Source organism: Camelus dromedarius, chromosome 17 (genome assembly GCF_036321535.1).
Source record: "Camelus dromedarius isolate mCamDro1 chromosome 17, mCamDro1.pat, whole genome shotgun sequence".
Classification (NCBI taxonomy): Eukaryota; Metazoa; Chordata; class Mammalia; order Artiodactyla; family Camelidae; genus Camelus; species Camelus dromedarius.
This window is the reverse complement of record NC_087452.1, coordinates 28,090,545-28,113,978: the sequence shown is the minus strand read 5'-3', so window position 1 is coordinate 28,113,978 and position 23,434 is coordinate 28,090,545. Positions and strand designations below refer to the sequence as shown.

Genomic DNA, 23,434 nt, shown 5'->3' with positions numbered 1-23,434 from the left:
ATCCAAGGAGTTGGAGAAAAGGACTTGAAACAAGGTGATTACATGAGCAAAATTAGATATTGGTCTCTCATTATTAACCAACATCTGAGGTGTTTACCTTTCAATCATCCACCTGGAAAATCCATGACACTTAAAACATCATGGACCCAGAGAATTTTGACACTGGAAATGATGTAATCTGACTGCTGTACCTTATAGATGTGGAAACCAAGGTCCAGAGAGGTGAAGCAACAAGTGCAAGGTCTGAGTGCTACACAATGACAGAAGTCAAAATACAACCTAAGTCTTCTCATGCATTCTGAGAAGCACCCATCCAAGACAAGGAAGTGGAGGTGCAAAGCTCTGCACATGTGCCTCAATCCCACCTGCTCCACAACCAGCTAAGTCCTGGACATCATCATGAAAGTGAGGCAGCCTTCTACTGGGCATCTGTGTCTAACCTTGGCCTCATCTGAGCCATTCTCCACTCAGCAGCCAGAAGAATCTTCTCAAAATGCAATCTATACCCTTGCTTAACCTATCCTATCCCTACTAGTGATTCTTTAGTGTTTTAAGGATAACAGCCTAAATCTTGAGCACGTTCTCTGAGATTCTACACAGTCTAGTTTTTGCTACTGCTCTAGTCTTACTATCTACCACCTACCAGCCACACTTGCCTTTAAAGCAGCGTGCTCCACACTACCACAGGACCTTTGCACATGCTATTACCATGCTGCAACCCTTTTGCTTTCCCCTTTAACCTAATTAATACCTTCTCTTCTTTCAGATCTCATTTCCCCAAAGAAGACTTTCCTGATCTTTCATGACTAGGTCAAGGTCTGTGGTTAAATGCCCTCACAACAGCATGCTTCCTACATTTTTATTTCTACTTGTTATTCTATTCTTATTACCATCATTATTAATTAATGTCTACCTCATCATCAGACTGTAAGTCACCAGAACCTTGTCTGGCTTGTTCACCATTTTGTCCTGTCTCCACTAATACAGTGTCAGAGTAAGAGATGCTCAATCAACATGAATATGGATAAAAGAATAAATGAGAAGCAGAATTTTAAAATACATTTAAGGCCCTCAAGGACCTTAGAGTCTAGAAATCTCTTCCAAATCACCTGTCCATTGGGAAGCTATTCAATGATCAATGCCACTTAACACAACTTTCTAGGAGAGAGAGAAATGACTCAATATCCTTCTCTTAGAACCCCACTTGCTTCTTTAAGATCACATCACATAAAATATAATAGCATTGTGAAGTCTGCTCAGTAAAATGTCACTCTTCTGCCCAAAACCTAAGACCTTCAGTCAAACATAAGCTCCCAAACTAAACAAAACCTCTGGGGTCCCAATGGCAATTTTGCTCCTTACTGTGGTTTCCTGAGACCTCATAAATCAAGCCTTTCATTATATAACACACAGAGATAACCCTCCCTTCATACCATCCCTGTTTTCAGACACATTCTTCATGACTGTCGCCAGCAGCCGGCTCATTTCTCATTTCAGACACTCCTCCACTTCCCAGCGGGGACAGCAAGCACATGGCAGGCTTATTTCCGCAATCTGACAATAATTTAAATTAAATTGCAGCCTCAGTTGCTGGTTGTATTACAGAGAGAAACCATCACTGAGGAACACAGCAAAATTTAAAGCGGCAATGGGGCAGAGAACACAATGTGGCGGAGCATGGGCTGGCCGGAAAGGAGAAGCATTCTGCTATAGCAAAAAGAATAAAGCGAAACATGGCAAGTTGTCGACAGCTATGAAAAAGGCACTTCAGAAACATAATCACAAGCAAACGCCCTTTTCTATGTGAAGGCAAAACAACACGAAACAGTGACTGTAAAGGAAGACAATGTTACAATATTTTAAAGCCAAAGATTTTTCAGCTAAACATAAGATTCAAATGTTTGCAAACCAAACCATGTTAAGAAGATGTTTTCTCTCTTCTGTGTCCTCTGTGGAATTAGTTAATTCCTGTGGCTTTAACGACACTTAGGTAGCTGGCGAGGTGCCATCTGTGAGTGTGGACATCTTGTTCAAAGTGCAGTCATCTCTGTTAGCTGCAGGTGAATCATCCGCCTTTTGGTTTATTTGCAAAATTTTTTAAAAAAAATATACCTTTCTTTTAAGTTATGGGTGTGATGGAGCTGAGCAGATCATCATGTTCATTTTGGGTTCTATTTGGCACCTCTCATTTAGTTTTCCACTGTCTTTGAAGCTTATAATCAGTAAAGGGCATTTTAAACCATAACTTATTTATGTTCCCCAAGCAAGAAGGCAGGAGGTGGTCAGTCAGCACGGCAGGTGTCCTGCATCACTTTCCCAGGTGAGACCCCTCCACTAACCCTGGAGGGAGAGTGGGGAAGAATTCTGTCCGGGTCCAACTGGGAGAACCTGGCACATTTCTAGTTCCTACAAAGCTAGATCTCGCCAAAGCAGCTCCCTTATTTTCTTCACAGTATTGAGCATGCTCAAGAACGCGAGACAGGCTCACATTTCAATGGCATCGCCAGCATGCAGTCCAGGCGGAGGTGCAGTTAATGTACTGGTAGTCCACAGTTGTGACTGGCCTGGAATGCACTCCTCTCCACTAACTTGTACCATCCAGAGATGAGGATGTCTGACGACTCCTTGCAGGCTTCTCTCCTCCTATCACCGCGCAGTGGGCAATGGGAGCTGTGCTCTGCACTCAGTAACTACCAGTTAAGTGGAAAGGAACTGAGATTTCAAAAGAGGAATGTTTCTCATTTTAACAGAAAATTTCCATTTCTACCATTATCCTGAAAAGTTCCCGCAGCACCGAGTGAGATGTGAAAGCATCGGCAATTCCACATCCGTAGAGATACGCGTACATTCCACACCGCTTGTACCCTCTTATCTTTGGGTTGACTTATTTTATTAGCTGGTAAAAGCCTGGCATTATGTTCGTTTATCTCAGTTTGTATACTGCAGGGTCTCTTCAGGTAGACCTTGGTTCTGCCTCTGGTTTTATGGATTTTCTGCCAAAATGAGGGAATGCAAATATGTTTACAGAGGAAGAGACATTCTTACAACGTTGCCAAGGTCAATCCGGTTCATGTTTACAGTAACCTTCCAAAGACAGCATGAAATATGAACAACGAAGTGGCCACTCATTCATTCATCCAACAAATATTAATTGGACAAACTCCATCCACACCACCATCCCAAATGTTGAGAATATGGTAGGAAACAAAATGAGAGTTGTATTCTAGCGTGGACAGATACTAAAAAGTAAGAAATATGTAATGTGGCAAGTAATGATAAATATCACACTGGAAAAAATTAAGACAGGTAAGAAGAGCAGGGGATGCCGGGGTGGGGTGGGGGTGGGGAATGAAATGCTGTTCCACAGGGGGGTGGGGGGGTGGGGAGTTGGGGGGGGCAACAAAAGCCTGTCTGAGAACGTCCACACAGGAGTGGGGGGTGAGGTGGGGAGTGGTGGGGGTGGGGTAACAAAAGCCTGTCTGAGAACATCCACACGGGGGTGGGGGGTGGGGTAACAAAAGCCTGTCTGAGAACGATGAGCAGATACCTGAAGGAAGATGGGAAGTAAGTCACACAGCTGTGTGAAAGAGCTTTCCAAGTGGGGAGAAACAGCAGTTGCAGAGGCCCTGGGGTGTGAGTGTAGAAGAACGGGGGAAAAGGCCAGTGTGGCAGGAGCACAAGAAAGAGGGAGGGTGGGAGGTGATGAGGTTCAGAAGCAGCAACAGGGCCTGATCGTGCTGGGCCTTGGGGGCCACCAGGAGGACAGGCAACGTCGCTGAGCAAGGAGGGGACAGGAGAGAGACAGCATGTGATTTAGGCTTAAAAGAACCCCTCTAAGCTGCTGTGTTGAGTGTGGACAACAAGGGGTCAAGGGCAGAAGCAGGGAGGCCAGGGAGGAAGCCTCTGGAATGATGCAGACACTGTGGAGATGATGGGAGCCTGATAAAGATGGTTTAGCTGAAGCAAGTGACGGTGGTGTGGTTCTGGCTCTATTTAAAGGCAGAGCTGACAGTGGCATTACCTCTAGTTGCCCGTTCAGACTGCTGGTGTCTGAACAAAGCTTTGCAGAATGAAATCAAGAGCTGAGGCGTTTTGTGAAATACTCCTATTAGTTACTACTTACTCATTTAAATACCTTTAAAACATTTTAAAAGGGCATTAAAAACAATACAAATTTAAATTTAAATACATTTAAAAACCAACTCGTTCCCCTCTAAACAGGTACAGAACTCTACAACCCTTTTGTTCTAAGCAACCCACAAACATCATCTTTATTTTCCCCTTCCTGGTACCATTTATCCTTTATGAGAATTATCAGTTTTACATTTGAAAGAAATCCACTCAATGAATCTTGATTGAGGGCTGGATACATACTAGCACTCTCTTGGGCACCAGGAAGAGAGCAGTGCCTAAAATAGACAATATCCCCATCTACGTTCCGTTCCACACTCCTGGAATATTTCACAATATCAACAGTAGTTAAGTGCTTACTTGTGCCAAGCATTGTGCCACAGCACTACTTGCATTATCTTACTGAATCCTTACAGCAACCATAGTATTATCATCTGCATTTTGCAGCCAAGGAAACCATAACACAGAGAAGCTGAATATGCTCTGCAAGGTCACACAGCGAGGAAGTGGTGAACCAGAACAGCTAGTTTCTACCTTCTCCCTGGATTTAAGGTACAACCCAGAACACGAGTCCAAAGAATTTTATTCTCATTCTTCCTTAGTCACTTTGGGCTGGACACTTAACGTGTCACAGCTTCAATTGCCACATCTACAAAGTGAAATGTATTCAGTTAGATAATCTCTAAGGTCCCTTGCAGGTCTAAAAATTCTAGAGATCTTGCTCTGAAACCCAATGCTCCCTCACTATAAGGAGAGCACAGCTGCAAAGCCCACCCACCATACAGTATAATTTCTCAAGGTCAGTTTTTGCCTTAACGTGAGCATATCCCCAACTGAACCTTTGGGCTGACCAGTTAGAAGAAAATAAGTCAATTTCAGGGATACTATAAGGGAGAAAAAATGTTAGCAGCAGATACGATAGCAAAATTCCTTTCTTTCAAAACCAACTGCCAATTCAGAATTATTTCCTTCCAGGAAGGAAAAAAAACAATCCTAGGCCCGGCTAAAACGTGCTTTCTCTATGCTTGGTTAACTTACAACAAAATGAAGAGCGATTCCCATTTGTCTACAGGTGGATGAATCTTTTTTTTTAATTGAAGTATAGTTGGTTTACAACATTGCATTAATTTCAGCATAATGATTCAGTTATACATATATATTTCTTTTCATATTCTTTTTCATTATAGGCTATTACAAGATATTGAATGTAGTACCCTGTGCTATACAGTAGGACCTTGTTGTTTATCTATTTTATTAGAGTAGTTAGTATCTGCAAATCCAGAACTCCTAGTTTATCCCTCCACACCCTACCCTTTCCTCCCGCTGGTAACCAGAAGTTTGTTTTCTGTGTTTGTGAGAGACAAATGAATCTTAAGTTTCGCTTCCTTCAGTGTCCTTGTGCCTGACATCCAGTAGAGCCCAATAAATACCGGTCGATTGAATTAGTGCCCGAACGACTCAATGAATGCACTAAACGATGAACAAATGAACTCATTAATTCTATAGTAATAAATATTTCCTTGGATAGACTTTGTATAGACCTGGCCAGCAAAAGCATCACTTTCCTCTGGCAAATACAGGTGAAGAAAACACTTTAGGTTTCTTGATTTTTCTGTTCAGTAGAAGATTCCAATTTTAGAAGCTGGTATTCTGAGACGTGAGGAGAGTAAAAAAAAATATATCATTTAAAAAACTAAAAGGAAAAAAAGGCAGTCTGCTCAGACAAAGAATCAAAATAAACACCTTCAGTTTCCTGCAGGATTTCTGAGGAGTAAACCCAAAGCTTGGCATTTTGACTACTGATGATAACAAACCCTGATTTGGTTTCAAACACTTCACCGTCCATACCAGGAGAAACCACCTGCTCATACTGGGTCCACTCTACATAAAATGAACTACACAAAGCAGTGTAAGTTGGAGAGTAGGGTGGAGGAAGATATGCAAACAACCAGTGTTCTCCTGGATCCTTCATTTTTTGGACATTTTTCAGAAGCTACCCAAGAAGTTAAGTAACAATCCAGCAAGGTAAAAAGTGTATGCACAGTAAATGTCAAAGGAAAAAAGTCAACCCACAACCTTTTCTTCACGAAGAACGGGTATCAGATACAACAGAGAAAAGTAAAGAAACCCCCCCCCCCAAAACCAGCCTCTGCTACTGAAACCAGGAATACATAACCAGATCAAAGACGAGGCTTGATGCAATTGCATAAGTCATTTAGGGAAAAACTCAATTAGCGTGGAACGGAAGCCCGGATGGTACTTTCTTAACCAAGATTATTTACATAATTTTCAGGTGGACAGACCCAGGCAATGTTTCAGAAAGAAAACAATAAACAAAAGTATTTATAAACAATTATTTTCTAGTGGCTTTATACTGCAAATAATCTCAGTCAAAATAGAATTCATGATAAACTACAAAATTTTAAAGGCAGTTGAGGTGTAAACTTTGTCAATATAACAAACTTATGCTTTGAATTCCCATGCTAACCATGGATGACACAGAGGAATATACTTCTGGATATATAAATTTAAAAGTTGCACATGCCTTTATTTAAATGAAGCCTACATAATGGAGACAAAATAACTTTCCGTCTCCACTAATTTTCACACTCTTCAGATCTGCATTTGTAACAGTTTGGTTTTTAATTGTCTGTATAAAAATCTGAATTAAAAAAAATGGCAATTTACTATTATTCACACTGCCATTAAAATAGCAAGCGTCCACAGGTGTTTTTTTTTGCATCTACCTTACTACTTGCTCTGGAGTGTGAAGATGGTCATTGTTTGTAACTGGGAAATATTGGGAACAACAAAAATGCCCCTCAATGGAAAATCACGTTAAAATAAACTATGACCCATTTGTCATACGCAGTAATAACCAGCAGTTAAAACAATGAGACATATCCTTCACTAGGCGAATAGATAAATACGCTGTGGTACATCTACACAATGGAATATTTTTTCAGTGATTAACAAAAAGAGAGAAGTGAGTTCTCAAGCAATGGAAAGACACAAAGGAACTTTAATAGACATTACTGAGTGAAAGAAGTCAGTCTGAAAGGCTATATACTGTATGTATGACATTTTGGAAAAGGAAAACTATGGAGACAGGAAAAAGATCAGTGGTTGGCCGGGCTGGGGAGTGGGAAAGATGAATAGGCAGAGCACAGAGGATTTTTAGGGCAGTAAAACTCTTCTGTAAGATACTGTCATGGTGGATACATCATCACACATTTGTCAAAACACACAGAAGGTACAACACCGAGTGAACCCTAATGTAAACTCTGGACTGTGGGTAATAAGGATGGGTCAGTGTAGGTGCATTAGTTGTCACCATGCACCACTCTGCTGGGGGATGTTGATTTTTGGCAGTTGATATATGGAAACTCTCTATAGTTTCTGTTCAATTTTGTTGTGAACCTAAAACTGCTGTAAAAAATAAAGACAATTTAAAAGAAGGAAAAAGGGCAAACTACAAAGTAAAACAAAAAATGACAACACTTATGTCCTTAAAAAGCCACCACAAACTAATTTTTATAGCTATATCTATGTATCTAACTATAACTAAGTATCTGGGAGGACACTAAATTGATAACCAGGGTTATACCTGAGAAGGTAAGCGGGACTGTGGATGTTTAAGGGGCCGTTAGTTCTATCTCTGTTGCTTGATTTTTTAAGAATTATGGGAATATATATGCAGTGTTACTTGTGTAATTAAAAATAAAATTTTTCCTTTTAAAATATTTACTTTATAACTTAGGACATTCAAAAGTAAATTATAGATATGACATTCTAAATACTTCAGTATTTGTCTTTTAAAAATAAGAACATTTTTCTACACTAAAATTATTTATCTAATAGCAGAAAAAGCACAAAAGATCTTCTACTAAAGTACTGGGGTGACTTAAGTCATCTATTTCAAAAAGCTAAACCGGTCTTGAAGACAAATAAACAGTAAGTGTTGAGAACTGATTTAAGGGTTATTACAAGGTCTTCCTGAAAACAACATTATCATCATCATCCCTCCCTTACTTTTATATAATGTTTTATATTCCCTTCTTTAAAACACTAACAACCCCAAAATAACAGGTCAAAATCAATTATATTTGCTGTATTTTTAAATTTTAGTGATTTGAATTACTAACATAACATTATTATCATAACAGCTTGAGTATCTTAAACAGGGATTCTTGATCTAGAATCCTTGGCACCCCAAGGATTCCATTCAGGGCTTCTGTGAGCCTGGATGGAAAAAAATACAGCTTTAGTTTTACTAACAAGTGAAATTTAGCACTTCTTTCCAAGTATGAATGGAGGCCACAAATCATACAAGCATTAGCAGACCTATGACTTTGTCACCTTAGAAATCATTAGATTTTCAAAAACAGTGTTTTGGGCGTGGGTATTTCAAAATATTTAATCATTTCATGGAAGGTATATTAGTTTTTAGACTTGTTGCCAGATCTTGTTACTTAATGCATTAATTAAGAAGCACCTACGTAACTCTTACCACAAATTTGTTTTTAAATATTTTGGTAACTGTATTTCAGTACAACTGGGTTTTGTTCTAACCTAATATATGTTATTTTAAGCACATATAAACAGTTTTCTGGGGGGAAGGTTCAGAGGTTTCACAAGATGCCAAAGGCTAAGAAACTTTGGAACTCAATCACCCTTCCTATAGTCCCATTCTCCCAATGTAATCACTATCCACAACGCAGGGTATGTTCTTCCATGCTTATTCCTTCATGTGGACAAACATATATAAACATCTAGGGGCATAATTTATACAGTTATATGTTCTGTAATTGTGTTTTACACTTTTATTTTATAATACATTTACAAGTCTCTATATAATTTGGACATTCATGCTGTTTCCAGATTTTGGCTATTACCAAAAACCAAAAACCAAAAAACATGCTGTAATAAAACTCCTTGTATACAATTCTTCATATCTTGGTACTTTTAAAAAGTTTCATAATCATTTCTATTTATGGAACACTTGTGCCAACAACAAACATCCTCAAGTTTAGTCAATTTTGTATTATAAAATCACGAGCAATGATAGCGAGTGTTTTTTTGTGCTCACCAAGGGCCAGGTACTAAGTGCTTTACGTGAATTAACTCATTTTAAACCTTACAACTCCAAGGCAAGGCACTGCTGGGATATCGGTTTATAGGTAAGGAAACTGAGGTACAGAGTGGTGTTTAGTCTCTAAGCTCCCAAAGTTTGTAGTTCTAATGACAAAGTCAGTCAAATAGGCATTCTCAGAACTCGGGAACCCTCAATCATCATGGGCCCCATTTGAGTCACTGAAGGGGAGCAACAAACGATGACTGACAATTTGTTACATCATTAACTTCTGAGAGCATATACTGAAGCTCCTTGGAATTTCTTTGTCACTGTGCTTTTCAAGAGGTGGCTCAAAGAGAAAATATTACAGAGATCGCATAGCGAAATTATTACAACCCATGACCCAATCAATTAGGCCAAAGGCAAGATAAAATGTGCCTCTGTCAACAATAAGCAGATTTGCCATCAAAGATGGCAATGTCAGAACAACCTTGGGTTGGGTCTCAACATGGGGTCTCCACTACCTTAGACCCAAACAATTTCACTGGCAGCAAGAGCAGATCATAAGTCCAAAACAGAAAAATGCCAACAGGTTAGTATAAGTATGCACTACTGAAGACCCCATCTCGGGGGCAGGCCTGGTCTCCTCGGCGATAAGAGCATTATTAACATCTCCCATGTAATCCATCAAAGCCTCATGCTGGCCAGGGCAAGGCTAATCTCCCTTGTTAGCTAGTTCCAGAACAGACCAAGAGAATCAAAACCACAGAAATGGTATCTTTTTTAATTATCTGGACTCCGCTGAACAGGGATAAAATCTTGCTGCTGTTCCTTGTCGAGCTTAACATATCCTAGCGATGAAATGTCGCTCAACTTCATTGAGACCGGTAAGCTTTCCCCTCTGCTGTACCGACTCTGTGCTTTGAGCATCCAAGTAACAGAGTTAGTAACTGGAAAGCACAGGTAATGTTAATTTAAAGGTACACGTCATAAACCTCAAAGGTGGTTTGCCAGTAAGACCAGCTGAGCGTCCTATGCCTCCACTGCCACAAGCCATGGCACCAAACACTTTCTTTTCCTCCCTGTGCTGGAGGCAGTGTATGGAAGCTGTAGAATCCAACTATCCTGGACTTCAATCTACAAAAAGCTGGGGCTTTGCAAACTTATTTCTCTGAGCCCCAGTTTCCTCACCTACAAGAAGGGTATGATAACACCTATTGTCATGGGACTGTTTTGAGGATTAAACGAATCTCATCCCAACCCCAGTCATGGTTTGGCCACCTGCTCAAGTCGGGGAGCCCCACCAGCATGGAAATGATGCCCCACCACTAACTCCACCACTACCAGCCTCATCCCTCATCCCAGACAGTTAAGAGAGGGCCTGGGCCCTGCCAGGGGTGGCAGGAGGGGCTCCTCCTAGAGAGAGGGTGTCCCATATAAAGTCATAGCCTTAGCAAGGGACTGGTGATACAGCTGAAAGAGTGGTGTGTGAGAGAAAACTGAAAACAATCCCCCATTCTGAGTTTCCGCACAAGACACTCAAATGCTCTGAACTGCATTTCCACCTCTTGCTGCCAGAAGTGGCATAAACCTTTTCATGGGTTTCAAAAATATTCATTCCCTTTTAGCCAGGAATTTTATAATTTATCCTACTGAAAAACGATCACACAAAGATATTCTTGAATGCCCATCAGTGTTATTTATAATAGTGAAAAGTTGTAACTTATCTAAATATCCAGTGAAGGACTGGTTAAATAAATTTGGTGCATCCATTTGACAAAGTGCTTTTTTTTTTAATTTTTTTGAGATTTTTGAGATCTGCTTTAATTTCCGCTGTGTCTCCAACATCTATAACAGTGCTTGACAGACAGTTGGCACTCAATAAACACATGCTGAATAAAGGTAAGCCTCTGTATTAACTGGTCTGGACTAACGGTGAATCGATGTCAGGTTAGATTAATATCGCATTTCTCACTCTCTGAAAAAGGCTTCCAGCAGTCAGATGGTGACGTCCTCCAATTTCAAAATGGGCAAGCGAAGTTTCCCACAATTCTCGAAATGCGAATTTCTTGCCACCCATTTGACAAAGTTCTTGGAGAATATTTCAGGATGTGGTGAAATTATCTTAATATAGTAAGTGGAAAATATAGGCATAAGTTAAAACGTGTTATGATTTCAATTTTTTAAAACTGTGTGCTCATATAAACTTTAAAAGCTGGTTGGAAAGACATATGCTATTTAGGGACACATGTACATAGCACATTTACAGACAAGCAAGGCAACAGTAAACATTAAACTTGGCAGAGCAATGGGTTTGCAAGGCCTGCAGCGTTGCTGTTAAGGGCATATTCCAGTTGCATTGGTAGCTACGTGGAATTTTACATTATCCTTTATAGTACTTTGTACGTCTGCAATATTTCATGATGAAAAATGTTAAGTGACTGTGTGTATAATGCCAGGAAGGTAATACCTCAAAATGTAGCCACTACTTTGAGGTGAGAGTATCAGTGAATTCTATTATTCACATTTTCCAGATTTCTACAAGGAACACATATTCCTTTTTATCTTTTATATTGGTTTATCTTTGGAAACTATTTTTATGCCACCCAAAACTCGTATGTTTTTTGATGAAGGATGCTTGGTGCTAAGCTGTGTCCTCCTCCATCAGGGGCACCTGGGTCTTCTGCCAAGGGCCTTTCTTGAGGGACCATAAAACCCAGCTCTTCACTCAGGCATCTCTCATCCATTAGAATTTAAACTAGAAAAGTGCTGTGGAGGAAGCAATGTCCCTGAAATCATCCCACTCACATCCTCTGACGTGAGAGGAGATTTGTAGGCGGCTGCCTGGAGCATTCTCCACACTGCAAATTGTTCTCAAAAGTTCTCAAAGCATGGGTTGCTTTTTTTTTTTTTTTTTTTTTTTTTCTGGAATAGTTTGCATTTTATCCTGCCAGGAAGCTGGGGGCTCAGTCAGTGGATTGGGTAAAGTGGTGGGAAAAAATAAAGACGAATTACATTGTCAACTAGCAAGGACTTTCCAGTCACAATTCATTTTTCACCAAGTGCTAGGGGTGGAGGGTGGGAGAATAATTCTTTGGACACACACCGCCATGCTTTAAGACCCTCCCAATTTCCTTTTCAAGAGGAATTTTTAACATGGGTTCTTGACTGGGCTCCATGGAGTCCATGAAATCACACTTAAAACTTACAACATTTTTTGGAGTCCAGTGCGATCACCAAAGTTTCAAAAGAGTCCATGACCTTCCCCTGCCCCAAACAACTGAAGATCCTTGTCCTGTAAGAATAAGCTCTTTCCTTAGCTTACCCACTCCCATTTAGTCTCCAAGCCCAAGTTCAAGAGGTTTGCAGAGGAGTTTCGTAGGAAAACTCCCTTCCAGGCACCTATCAGAATTGTCATGCAAGGTTTTAAAATAAAGCACAATGTCAGTGGGAATGTTTGGTGTTATCATCACTCAGACACCCTGGGGAGCTCTACGTGTGCTTTGTATCAAAGGGGGGTAGATTTCTGAGCTAACATTTCCCAAATTAATGTCACAGATATATTTCTTTAAAATATATATACTGAATTCCACATACACATTAGGTAGACTCACTACTTTTCTTTTTGTTTGTTGTTAAAATCCATCAATCAGTATTTACCAAGAGCCCACTGTGCAACACTGGGCTACCACTCAATGGAAACTTGACCATGATCCCCAAAAGACTTCATCCCCCACCTAGCAACTTGTTCAAAGCACTCATCTGGTGAATGTCTTTCCTCTTATTAAGTGGAATCAAAATTGAGAGTTACTAATATTACTTTTCCAAACCCTCATATCTTCTGGTATGAGTCATCCATGGAACGTATCGTTTTTTTTTTCAGATACTTTCCACTACACATAGACACAGCCTCAAAACAACTTTTCAGTAACGTTGCTGGTTAGTTAAGGGACATTGACTCTACTGGATATCACCATTTAAAGCACCTTTGAGGAGCCTACAAAGCCATTTATCTCTTAGAGAAATTAATTTATTGGACTCAGATATTTATTTAGACATTGTTGCCTTTATGGCAAAATATCTCCTCATGAGTGGCTCCACCCACCACTTCGTTCAATTCAGCTCATCTCTACTGAGCGCTTGCTAGGTGCAAGACACTGAAAATAAGTAACACTTCCTCTGTGGCCACATCTGAATCTGTAAAACATCCTGTCATCTCCATATGACTTGGATAGTCAGTAAACCTGCAAGATACCAGTTTTTATGTCCTCCAATAGCTTCTAGGATTCTTCTAAGTTTTATAATGGTTATAATACTATGTGGCAATATCTGGAGGAAACTCTACCCAGGTTCTGAAACTTGTTTGCCAAGATTCAGGAAAAATGCCAAACAAATCAGAAAGGAGTTTGACCATAGCTGAATCCCTAAGCATAAAGGTAGACTTCTTGTCCATGAAAGTCTCTTGACTATGACAAAACATGATATGAGATGGTTAAAAAAAGAGAGAGAGAGAGAAATACCTTCTGCAGCTGCATAAGGAAAAAAGATGTTAAATTATTCATTACATAAGCTTAGGTGCCTTTGATGAGAAGGCAAGTTCATCGATGCCAATCAACACAAAAACCAAATCACAACTTGTAGTTGCAAATAATCCTCTCATATAAGAGAGTTTTGTTTTTCTCTGAATAAAGCTTCTGGAAACATGTTTTCCTGAAAAATAAATATAGTTCAGGAAAAAAATGTGTGATGAGGCATGATCTTAGAAATGACCTACATTAAAGTCTTTTTATTTTATTATTATTTTTTAATGTTGTTTTTGACGCCATTTGACTTTATTTTTATTTTTATTTCTGTATCTGGGGGGAGGTAATTTTATTTATTTATCTTTAGTGGAGGTGCCAGGGATTGAACCCAGGACCTCGTGCATGCTAAGCACACGCTCTGCCACTTGAGCTATACCCTCCCCCGTGATTAAAGTCTTTTTAAATCACTACACCTCCCTGGGCTTCTACTTCTTATTTTCAAAGTGAGGAGATTAGACTATACAATGGCTTAGGGCTCTATATATTCTGAAAGTCAACAATTTTAATAATTTCCACAAAATAAAAAATATTCAAACATGAAAAACATGTTGCTAATAAGGGAAGCTCCACAGACTTCACTTGTTAACAATAAAACATTCAGTGAGTAAAGTAAAACCCAGAAGAACATCATCTTTTTGTCCTGTTCCCATGACAACTAATAAACTGGTCCAACTCCATCAATCTGATGGTCTAAAGACTGGAACAAACACCATATGGTGAAATAAAGATGTGCAAGAACATTAATGCCAGTTCAGGCTCACTCCATCATGGCTGTTGGCATCACAAAAACTCTGCCACAATTAAAAATAACTAAGAGCATTGTTTATACTGGTAAATAAATGTCATCAGATGAGAGCCCAAAAATCCATGTCCAATGAAGTTTCAAATTTTCATAATGGTTTTAGAAGACTTGATCTCAAATCTCTTTCTTTTTTTTTTTTTAACAGATGAGGAAACTGAGGCCCTGAGAGGGGAAATGACTTGCCCAAAATTACATCATTAGTTATAGACAGAGCCAGGACCACCACCCAGTTCTTAATTCTTAGTATAGAAGCATCATCTCACAACAATGGCTTTTGTGGTCTCTGTAGAGGAGAAAGACCAGGGCCTAACGTTAGATGGATACATTGTGCACAACAATTAAACTTCAAGGGAGTGTATCAGATGAATAGACATGGGAGCCCAGGGAGGGCCTGATCCCTACCCTCTGGTCCCTGGATAATGCAGTACGGTAGGCTTCCCAGTTGTGTCAGTGGGGAGACAAGGAGGCCATGCAAAGAAAGCTACTGAAATTACGCATCCAAGGACACGGGCCTGAAAAATCCAAGAAAGCTTTTAACATCTATCATTGCCAGCACTCAACTACCATGTCACTTAAACATCTTTTGCAAACCTCTGCATTTAAAGGAAAACACAATGAGGTTAACATTTGGTAGGTGCCTAGTATGTACCAGGCAATGTGCTTGGTAGTCTTACTTTTATTGTTTTATTTGCTCTCACGACAATTCTGTTAGGTTAAGTCTATTTCAGATGAGGAAACGGAGGTGAGGATAGGTGTCACACAAATGGTAAGTATAGAATCTTAATTCAAACTAAGATCTGTTGAATCCAAAGCCACTTCCTCTACCATGTTGCTGGCCTTTGGGTCACCCAGCTGCCTGAGCTGGGCCAAAGTTCTACCTTCCCCCAAAGGGGGACAAACATCGGGTCCATTTCTGGAACCAGCCTCTAAAACAGCACAGTGGTGTTTATCTAGATTCTACTCAGATGCGCTGACTTCATAGTTCATTTCATTAGAGAAAAGACACAGGCAATAAGTAATAGGCTTGGAAATTTAAGTTTGCCACACAGCTTTCTCCAGTAAAATGAAATTAAAAAAAAAAAAAAAAGGTTTCCCTCCAGGTCACAACTTCCATAGTTGGATCCCAGGACCCCACTTAAAGTGCACAGAATATTCACAAACACATTTAGAGATGAGTGGTGTTCTAATGGCAGGGAGGTAGGAAGGAATGTACTTACACTTATATCAAGACTACAAAGGCTAACAGCATCTTCATCTTGGGTGCTCTGCTTCCGTTTTCGCTGTAAGACAAATGATAAAGTTCAAATGTAAACAGGGATTACAGCTTTGATTAAGAAAAAACACAATCGAATAGCACATGTAATCCTTATCATTTCTACCATGTTACCCGATACCTTTAATCAAGCTATCTAAATGAATAGGTCAACAGATACACATTACTATACATAAAGTAGATAAACAACAGAATCTACTGTATAGCACAGGGAACTATATTCAATTTCTTGTAATGGGCTGTAATGGAAAGGAATCTGAAAAAAAATGTATGCATATGCATAACTGAAATGCTTTATACTGTATACCTGAAACTAACATTGTAAACTGACTACATTTCAATAAAAAATAAAGATTGAAAAAATTAATACTTCTAAGAAAGCCTAAGAAATTGTGGGAAACTATTAAGCTCTAGGTTAATTGGTTTGTATTACTGTTCTTATTCATGCTGCTACAGTTTTTTTCTTTATATTTCCATTTTTCAAAATGTCTCTGTATGTCAAAGCTTAGAAATTTAGATACAAAGTTCATATTTTTATTAACTTGGAAGAAGAGATTAGACTGGAAAGAAAATCTAATTCACTTAAAGATATTCCATTTTTAAAGCTGCTTTATAATACTTGGGTAATTTAAATTTGTTCTAAACCTCGTCCAGGGTGCTGATGTAATCACAGAACCAGAATGCTGGAGAGAATCTTAGACATCTTCTCCAAACTTCCTATTTTATAGCCATAAATACCGAGATGCAGAGAAGTCATTATTTGAGCTGAAGAAAATTATATTTCAAATGAACTTATGATGGAGGAAGTCTACCAGGTTGGACATGGAAAAATATATTATCCTCTTTATAAAAAGAAAAGAAAATTCACCCACAGCACAATAAAGCTCATCAAAGATACATTCACCTCTCTTCTGCATCCCCAGCTTAACCAACCAGGTAAGAATTTCTTGAATCCCTAATTTGTGACTTGCTAAGTCTCCCGATCCTACTTGGCAGAAAGCTACCAAGGGGACCAGAATCACTGGTATGAGTTTACAGTGGAGTCCAGGGACATCTGGAGTCTCCAACCCCCAAAGAGGCCCACCACCTCCTCCTCCTCTATCAGACGATGGGTATGAAAACAAGCAGAGATAGGAAAGCAGCAAGAGCTGTCCTTGTCTGTCTCGCTATAATTGTTCTATTATTTCTTCACTTCAACTCAACAAAGATTTGATGAGCATCTACTATGTGCCAGGCCTTGTGTGTGCTCTAGGGAATGCAGAGATCAGCAACTTCCACAGTTAAGGAACTCACATTCATGTGATTAACTGTAATACGGTAAGATCCAATCATCCCAGGAAAGTCACTTCCCTTCTTGGAGTCACTCTTTCTCAACTCTAAGGTGGAGGTGGTAACATTAGCTTCTATTCTCCAATGGGGAGGAGTAAACGCAATAATGCATTTTAGAGCTTAGCAGGGTGCCTGGTACATAGGAGGTGCTCAAAACATGGGGTGGAGGACTCTGGAAACACAGTGAGGGAGTAATCAGTTTGACCATGGTGAGGGCTAGGGAAGTCTTCTCAGAGGAGGAGGCATCTGAATAGGTCTGAAGGATGAATAAGAGTTTGCCAGACAAAGATGGGGAGGGGATTAGAGCCTCATTTTCCATAGTCAGCTACCTAGATACTTAAAATCCCAAAGGTGAACACACTTCTATCCAGAGTTTGGAGTGCTAGATCCTACACATTATTCCACTTGAGCAGTGGGATAATTTAGATACCCAGTGCCAGGAACCAGGATACTCAATCAGCTATCCTGAGACAGTGTCCAATAATCTGCATTAACAGATTTACCACGTGGTTTTTAGGGAGTTAAATACTCCACTCAGGGCCTTTGGGGGGAATCTTGAAAAGATGCTGAGGGCCACTTGCCATTTTTGAGTGTGCTTCATGTTTGCATAGGGGTCTCACTGTCACTGATTCATTAACCAGTTACAGTTAGAACCATCACTGTGGTGTCACTGAGGCCAATTCACATGGTGACTTTTTGAGGCAAGTATGGCAAGGAATAGTTCCCATTCTACAGGTGAATAAACTGAAGTCAGGGGAGATAAGCAATTTGCTCCAAGTTACACGTCTACAGTGTAACACTCTGCATCCAGGATTGTAATGCCTAGGGCAAAACCCTTCTCTCTCTCTCTCTCTCTCTCTCTCTCTCACACACACACACACCATTTAAAGCATGCTTGGCAAATAGGTTACCACTCATTTGCCATCCGGAATGTCTAGTAGCATCTGCCTGGAGCACTGTATTGAGGAGGATTTCACAGCATAGCAAATGAGAGAATGCCGCAATCAATTAGTAACATGTGCTGGGGTAGAAGAGCAAGGAATGGCTGTGTTGGTGTCCTGCTGCCCAGGGTAACCCGTGCCCTTCCTGAGTCTGGCTTCTCTTGCCTTGAGAGGCTACAGAATTTTACCTGGGATCTTGAGACGTGCCATGGCAGGGTGGGGAGGGTGGGGCTCTGGAATGTTCTCTGTAAAGTGGAAATCACGCCCACTAGGTCAGGCTGTCATGAGGATCAGAGATGATGTGTGGCACTGAAACAAGGCCTGGCACATAGTATGGGCACAATAAATGGCCACTCCTGTTAGGCGATACCCAAACTGTTAGCTACAGAGATGTATGCTGCTACCTGGGACTGTCAGATTATGGGATTTTATGGCCCTACAGTGCCATTCCCAGGGCTCGATGATTTGTCAGCATGATATGTTATAGCAGCTTGTTACCCCAAGAAGCCCCCACTTGCGAAGAAGATGGGATAAGAAGAGAGGCCCTTCCCCTCAGAGGTGTATAGCCCTTTCCAGACCAACTCAGTACATGACCCAGTGCTTGAACACAGTCTTCTGAGCCACTAACCCCAGATGCTTCTCTGCACCCTAAGGGTCAACCCCAGAAGACAAAAGTCTAGTGGCCTTTTAAATTAAGCCATGGCCAGTTAATCTGAGAGAATGATCTCCTTAAGAAACTCACACATTTTATGAAATAAAATCTGTGTAGATTATCAAAGTCGATTTTCTTTTTAATTTCCATCACATAGGGTAGTGACTGACCACAGCCAGCAACACAGAAGGAGCCTGAAGTTTAAACTTTGGGCCCAAATGCAAAAATCTCACAAAGTGCTGCTTAGCTGTTTGCTCATTCGCTTTAGGTTCACCAAGCCTTTCTGATGTGCAAAGCCCTGCTCTGGGTCTTGGGATCCAGCAGTGAGTGAGCCAGGCCTACTCCCTGCCCTCTAATGGGGAATAAAAAGAAAACAGAGTAAGTACAGATTGTGATCCCTGCTATGAATGAGTCAGATTAGGTGCTGAGACAGAGACGAGCAGGGGAGACCTGTTTTAGAGAGACACTTTAATTTTTTGTTTTCTGGTTTGTGGTTGACCTTCTTGTGAGACGTAAGCCCATGAAGGGAGGATTTTTGTCTGTCGTGATCACATTCCCAGAACTTCATACATAGCTAGCTCCCCCGGAAGAGTATTTCTTGATTTTTTTTTAAATTGATGCCCTTGGTCCTGCTCCCTTTGAGAAGCTTGTCTTCTTTACCAGTTACCCAAATTCAGGAGGGGCACAAGTGGATGGAGTGGAGGGAACAAAACAGGCACCCACTCCACCAGCCCAGCACAGCCCCTCCTCTGTGCATCAGAAACCATGACAGATTACCTGGGGGAGTTACTAGGCAGGAAGGCCATTGAGTGTGAAACGCCTGCATTTACACATTTGGTCTCATGGGTTCTCGGCCAGCTTGAAGTGCCACAGACCCACCCTGTTATTCTTGTCAAACTTACTGAAGCAAATGCACAGTCCACTTCCCTTTCAACCATGAAAAACAAAGCACCTTGGGTGAGCCCAGTAATTGTGTTGTAGTCTGGGACCTCTGATTTGGGCACATAACTTTAAACCCCAGTAGGCCAATGAAAATTTTCTGAATGAGTGACTAAAAAAAGAATAAATAAAGGAGGCCAGTGTTCTTGGGGTGACACCCTCCCCTTCCGCTAACCACCTGGCTGCCAAAATTAAATCAAAACCTCAAAGGCAAAGCTCACTGAAGGCTGAAATTCTTCAACCTCAAATTTCCTTGGAGACCCAAAACATGCAAGTTCAAGCTATATTCTTGCTTTTGAAATAAGAAAGAGTCTTTTTCATACCAGCAGGGGCATTTCTATCCTTAAAATATTATAGGCACATTAAAAAAAAATTACGGCTGCTCAGGCATTGCTCCGAGTGGGACACTGATTTTCACTCCTCTTAAGAGAAGAAATGTCAGATGTGTTCAAGGACAAGGCACACCTACAACCAGGCATCATCCGTGGACTGCCCTGAGCAACAGCATGGGCACTCAGCCTCTGTGCTTTACAGCATGGAACCCAAGACTGATGATGCTTCCATTGAAAGGAAATAGTCAGTGAACCAAACCACAAATGAACTTAATGGACACCTGCACCCTTTATCTGAACACCTAGGTGCCTACCTGGGGCAAGGAGGAAAGGCAGTTGCAGAGGGAATGTATGGGAGCGAAGGGCCTGAGTGTACTTCACTGTCGGATTCCTTATCCCTGATGGTTACGTATTTGATGGAGACACTTTCTAGAACTGCTTGGGTGCCAGAAAAACCCTCTCATGCTTCTTAAATCAAAAAAACAATCAGGAGGCTCTTTAATCTGCAACAGAGTAAAGTCTTCTGTGTATTTGGATGTGAGTTCGGATGGAGATGCAGGTATCTCTAGATGGATAAAGTGGACCCTCTCTGAGACTCACTACTGGTGACACCATCCACTTTCATGATGCATCATCGTTCTCTGAACCACTCTATGGCTATATCCTTTTAGGCTTGGCTACCTTCTGATAGCACAAGGCAGACATTTAAATCTTATCAGCAAATGGTCGGGGATCAAATGTTTTTTCTGTGGTTCTGGGTAAGGCTCTCTGTGAACAGCACTGACCATCTATCTTCAGCTGATGGATCTTCAGAAGAGCTGGCCTGGGTCCAAGCCTGACTATTTTATTCTTCCTAGGCTCCAGCTTCCATTCTGTCTACACCCAAGTCTTGGGAATCCTTTGAGGCTTAGAGTCTTAGAATCAAAGGAGAATCACCAAGTATCTTCCAATGTACAAGTGAAGGGAAGTGGATGCCGGAACTGGGCACTTGCTATGAGCCAAGCACTGTGCTCACCATTTAAAGGACTGTTCCATTTCAGCTTCTCCTTAACCCAGCCTAAGCAAGCATGGTGGTGTTCACTTACAGTCTCGTGACTTGCTCAAGGTCGCAAAATTAGTTCATGCTAGAGAGGGGAGTTTTCTCTAGGCCACCCTGGTTCCCAAACCACTGATCCTTCTGCTATCCAATGCTATTTCTCTTTTTACATTGCTTAAAAACAAAGGGCGTTTTATTTAAATTAATATAATGAATAATATAAAATAAATTTAAATATTTATTCAAAACGATATGTGTCTTAACAACAATTTTAAAAGGTTCATAAGACATTTGCCTAACATAGTGCAAGGAAATGAGGAGCATAAACAAGATAGACCTGAGTGGAGAATCCAGCTCCATCATTTGCTCCTTAGTGTGACCTTGGGCAGGTTGCTTCTCTACACTATTACTCATTCAACAAATATTTATTGAAGAACCACTACGGGCCAGGCAGGTTCCAAGTGTGTGAGATATGTGTCTAGAAAACAGTTCTGTAAACTTTGATTTCTCCATCATATGGGTTATTTAAAGGATTAAAGGAGATAAAATATTTAGAACAGGGCCAGGCACATGGCAAGAGATTTTTTAAATGATAATTATTATTGCTAGTGTGGTTATTACCAGAATTACTATTACTACTATCGTCAGTGCTGCTTTGTTGTTATTTGACATTGAGAGGCAGGTGGGGAGGGCGGGAAGGTATTAGAGATAGGGGATCCTGCGGGATGATGGATAAAGGACCTGAGATGCAGCCTGACCCTCCTCCAACTTCCTACATCACCCAGGGTTATAAATGGATGTTCTCTGGATACCTTCAGTCACGTTTGCAGTGTGTTGTTCCCACTTCTGTCACAGAGACAGGGCAAGTGCAAGGCCTGACTTAATTTTAAATGGCTGAGATTGAATTGATTAGTGTCGGAACAGCCCCTTGATTTAATCACAGGGCTTTTCTATTTAATAACCAAGTGACCAGAGCAGCAAAAATGCACTGATGGAGAGACTGCAGCTCCTGACTTGACAGCAAATGGCCCCTGATTAGTCATTTGTAATTATTAAATTCAAACCAGATCGCAAACCTTTCTGAATTATCTCTTTGCTGGCAAACATCTTTGGTGGTTTCAGAGGCTTTGATGAGGCCTTTCATCTGTGCCTTCTTTAGGGAGAGATTAGCAAAAGGATTTTGTGTTCTTGTACTTCCCCTTAGCTGGAACTTAACTCACTAAATTCACATTCAAGCAGGGAAAAGATCCACATTTTGTTTCTCTTCTGTCTCAGCTCCAGGGCTGAGAAAGAGAATTGAGAGGGACCCCCTAACTCTATTTTAAATACACTGCTGGGTTTTTTCTTCTCTTTATTTTTAAAACACCCTCCCTTTTCCAGCATCCAGGAATCATGATTCTTTTTTCTAGCCTCTTCAATGTGCTCACAGAGTAGAAAACCTAGAAATCACGGTGCTTTCTGAGCTATTGGTAAATAAATCTTCACTAACACAACATCAATTTTGTGTTCATATGCCACTAATGGTAGTTTAAAGACGCTAGATGGACTCTAAAGTTAGACTTAGTGGGTTCATGTCCTAATCATGCCACTTATTTGTTACAGAACTTTAAGGGCACCACTTCACCTCTCTGAACCTGTTTCTCATCTATAAAATGGGGATACTAAGGTTATTGTAAGAGTTAAGTAGATCAGTGTGAGTAAACAGCTCAGCACAATGCCTGGCGCACAGTAACTTCTCAAGTATTAACTATCATTAGTAGTAGCAGCAATAACAGAAGTAACAGCAAATGAGAGCAGGCACCAGAGGGGGAAGAATACAGAGAAAATTCCTGTATTGCATAAAATTAACTTGATTTTGTCAAACCAGGGAAAGCCCCAATGATTGATTCTGGCCTTAGGACATCTGGCCTTTAGCTTGTCTGGAAGCAGAGATGAGGTCACCTTGGCCAAGAAAAGATCTTCCTGTCCCACGGGAAGGAAAAGATGTTCAACTGGGCAGGTGAGAGGTGGGAGAGACCCGGCCTGGCTGCCAGCGCCACTGCCAGCCCTGACAACCAACAGCAGCCAGATTCGCTATCATTCCACAAACACTGACAGACTACCTTTCCCTCTAAAACACTCAAGGCCAGAGGAGCAGGAGAGAAGGCAGGAAACTTCCCTCCCTCCCTCCCTCCTCCCCCTTGCTGGGTTTAAAACAAGGGTCTATTAAGAATCCACTGCATTGTATGTGCTTTCCATATATACAATCCTTACAGCTTGTACAAATAAATTATTACACATGAGGAAACTGAGGCTTAAAGGGCTTCAGTGACTAGATTTAAAGTGCTCTGCCAGTGGGTGGA

General features: G+C 40.7%; 1 protein-coding gene across 3 annotated transcripts in view; it reads right to left on the bottom strand.

The window, feature by feature from the left end:
• The window catches only part of ARHGEF3 (Rho guanine nucleotide exchange factor 3), a 281,549-nt gene that overhangs the window by 115,674 nt on the left and 142,441 nt on the right, over positions 1 to 23,434 (bottom strand). For all 3 annotated transcript variants that reach the window (XM_031470578.2, XM_031470579.2, XM_010980900.3), the window contains one exon: positions 15,808 to 15,870. In XM_031470578.2, coding sequence (XP_031326438.1) covers positions 15,808 to 15,870 — 63 coding nt within the window. The remainder of the gene's footprint in view (positions 1 to 15,807; positions 15,871 to 23,434) is intronic.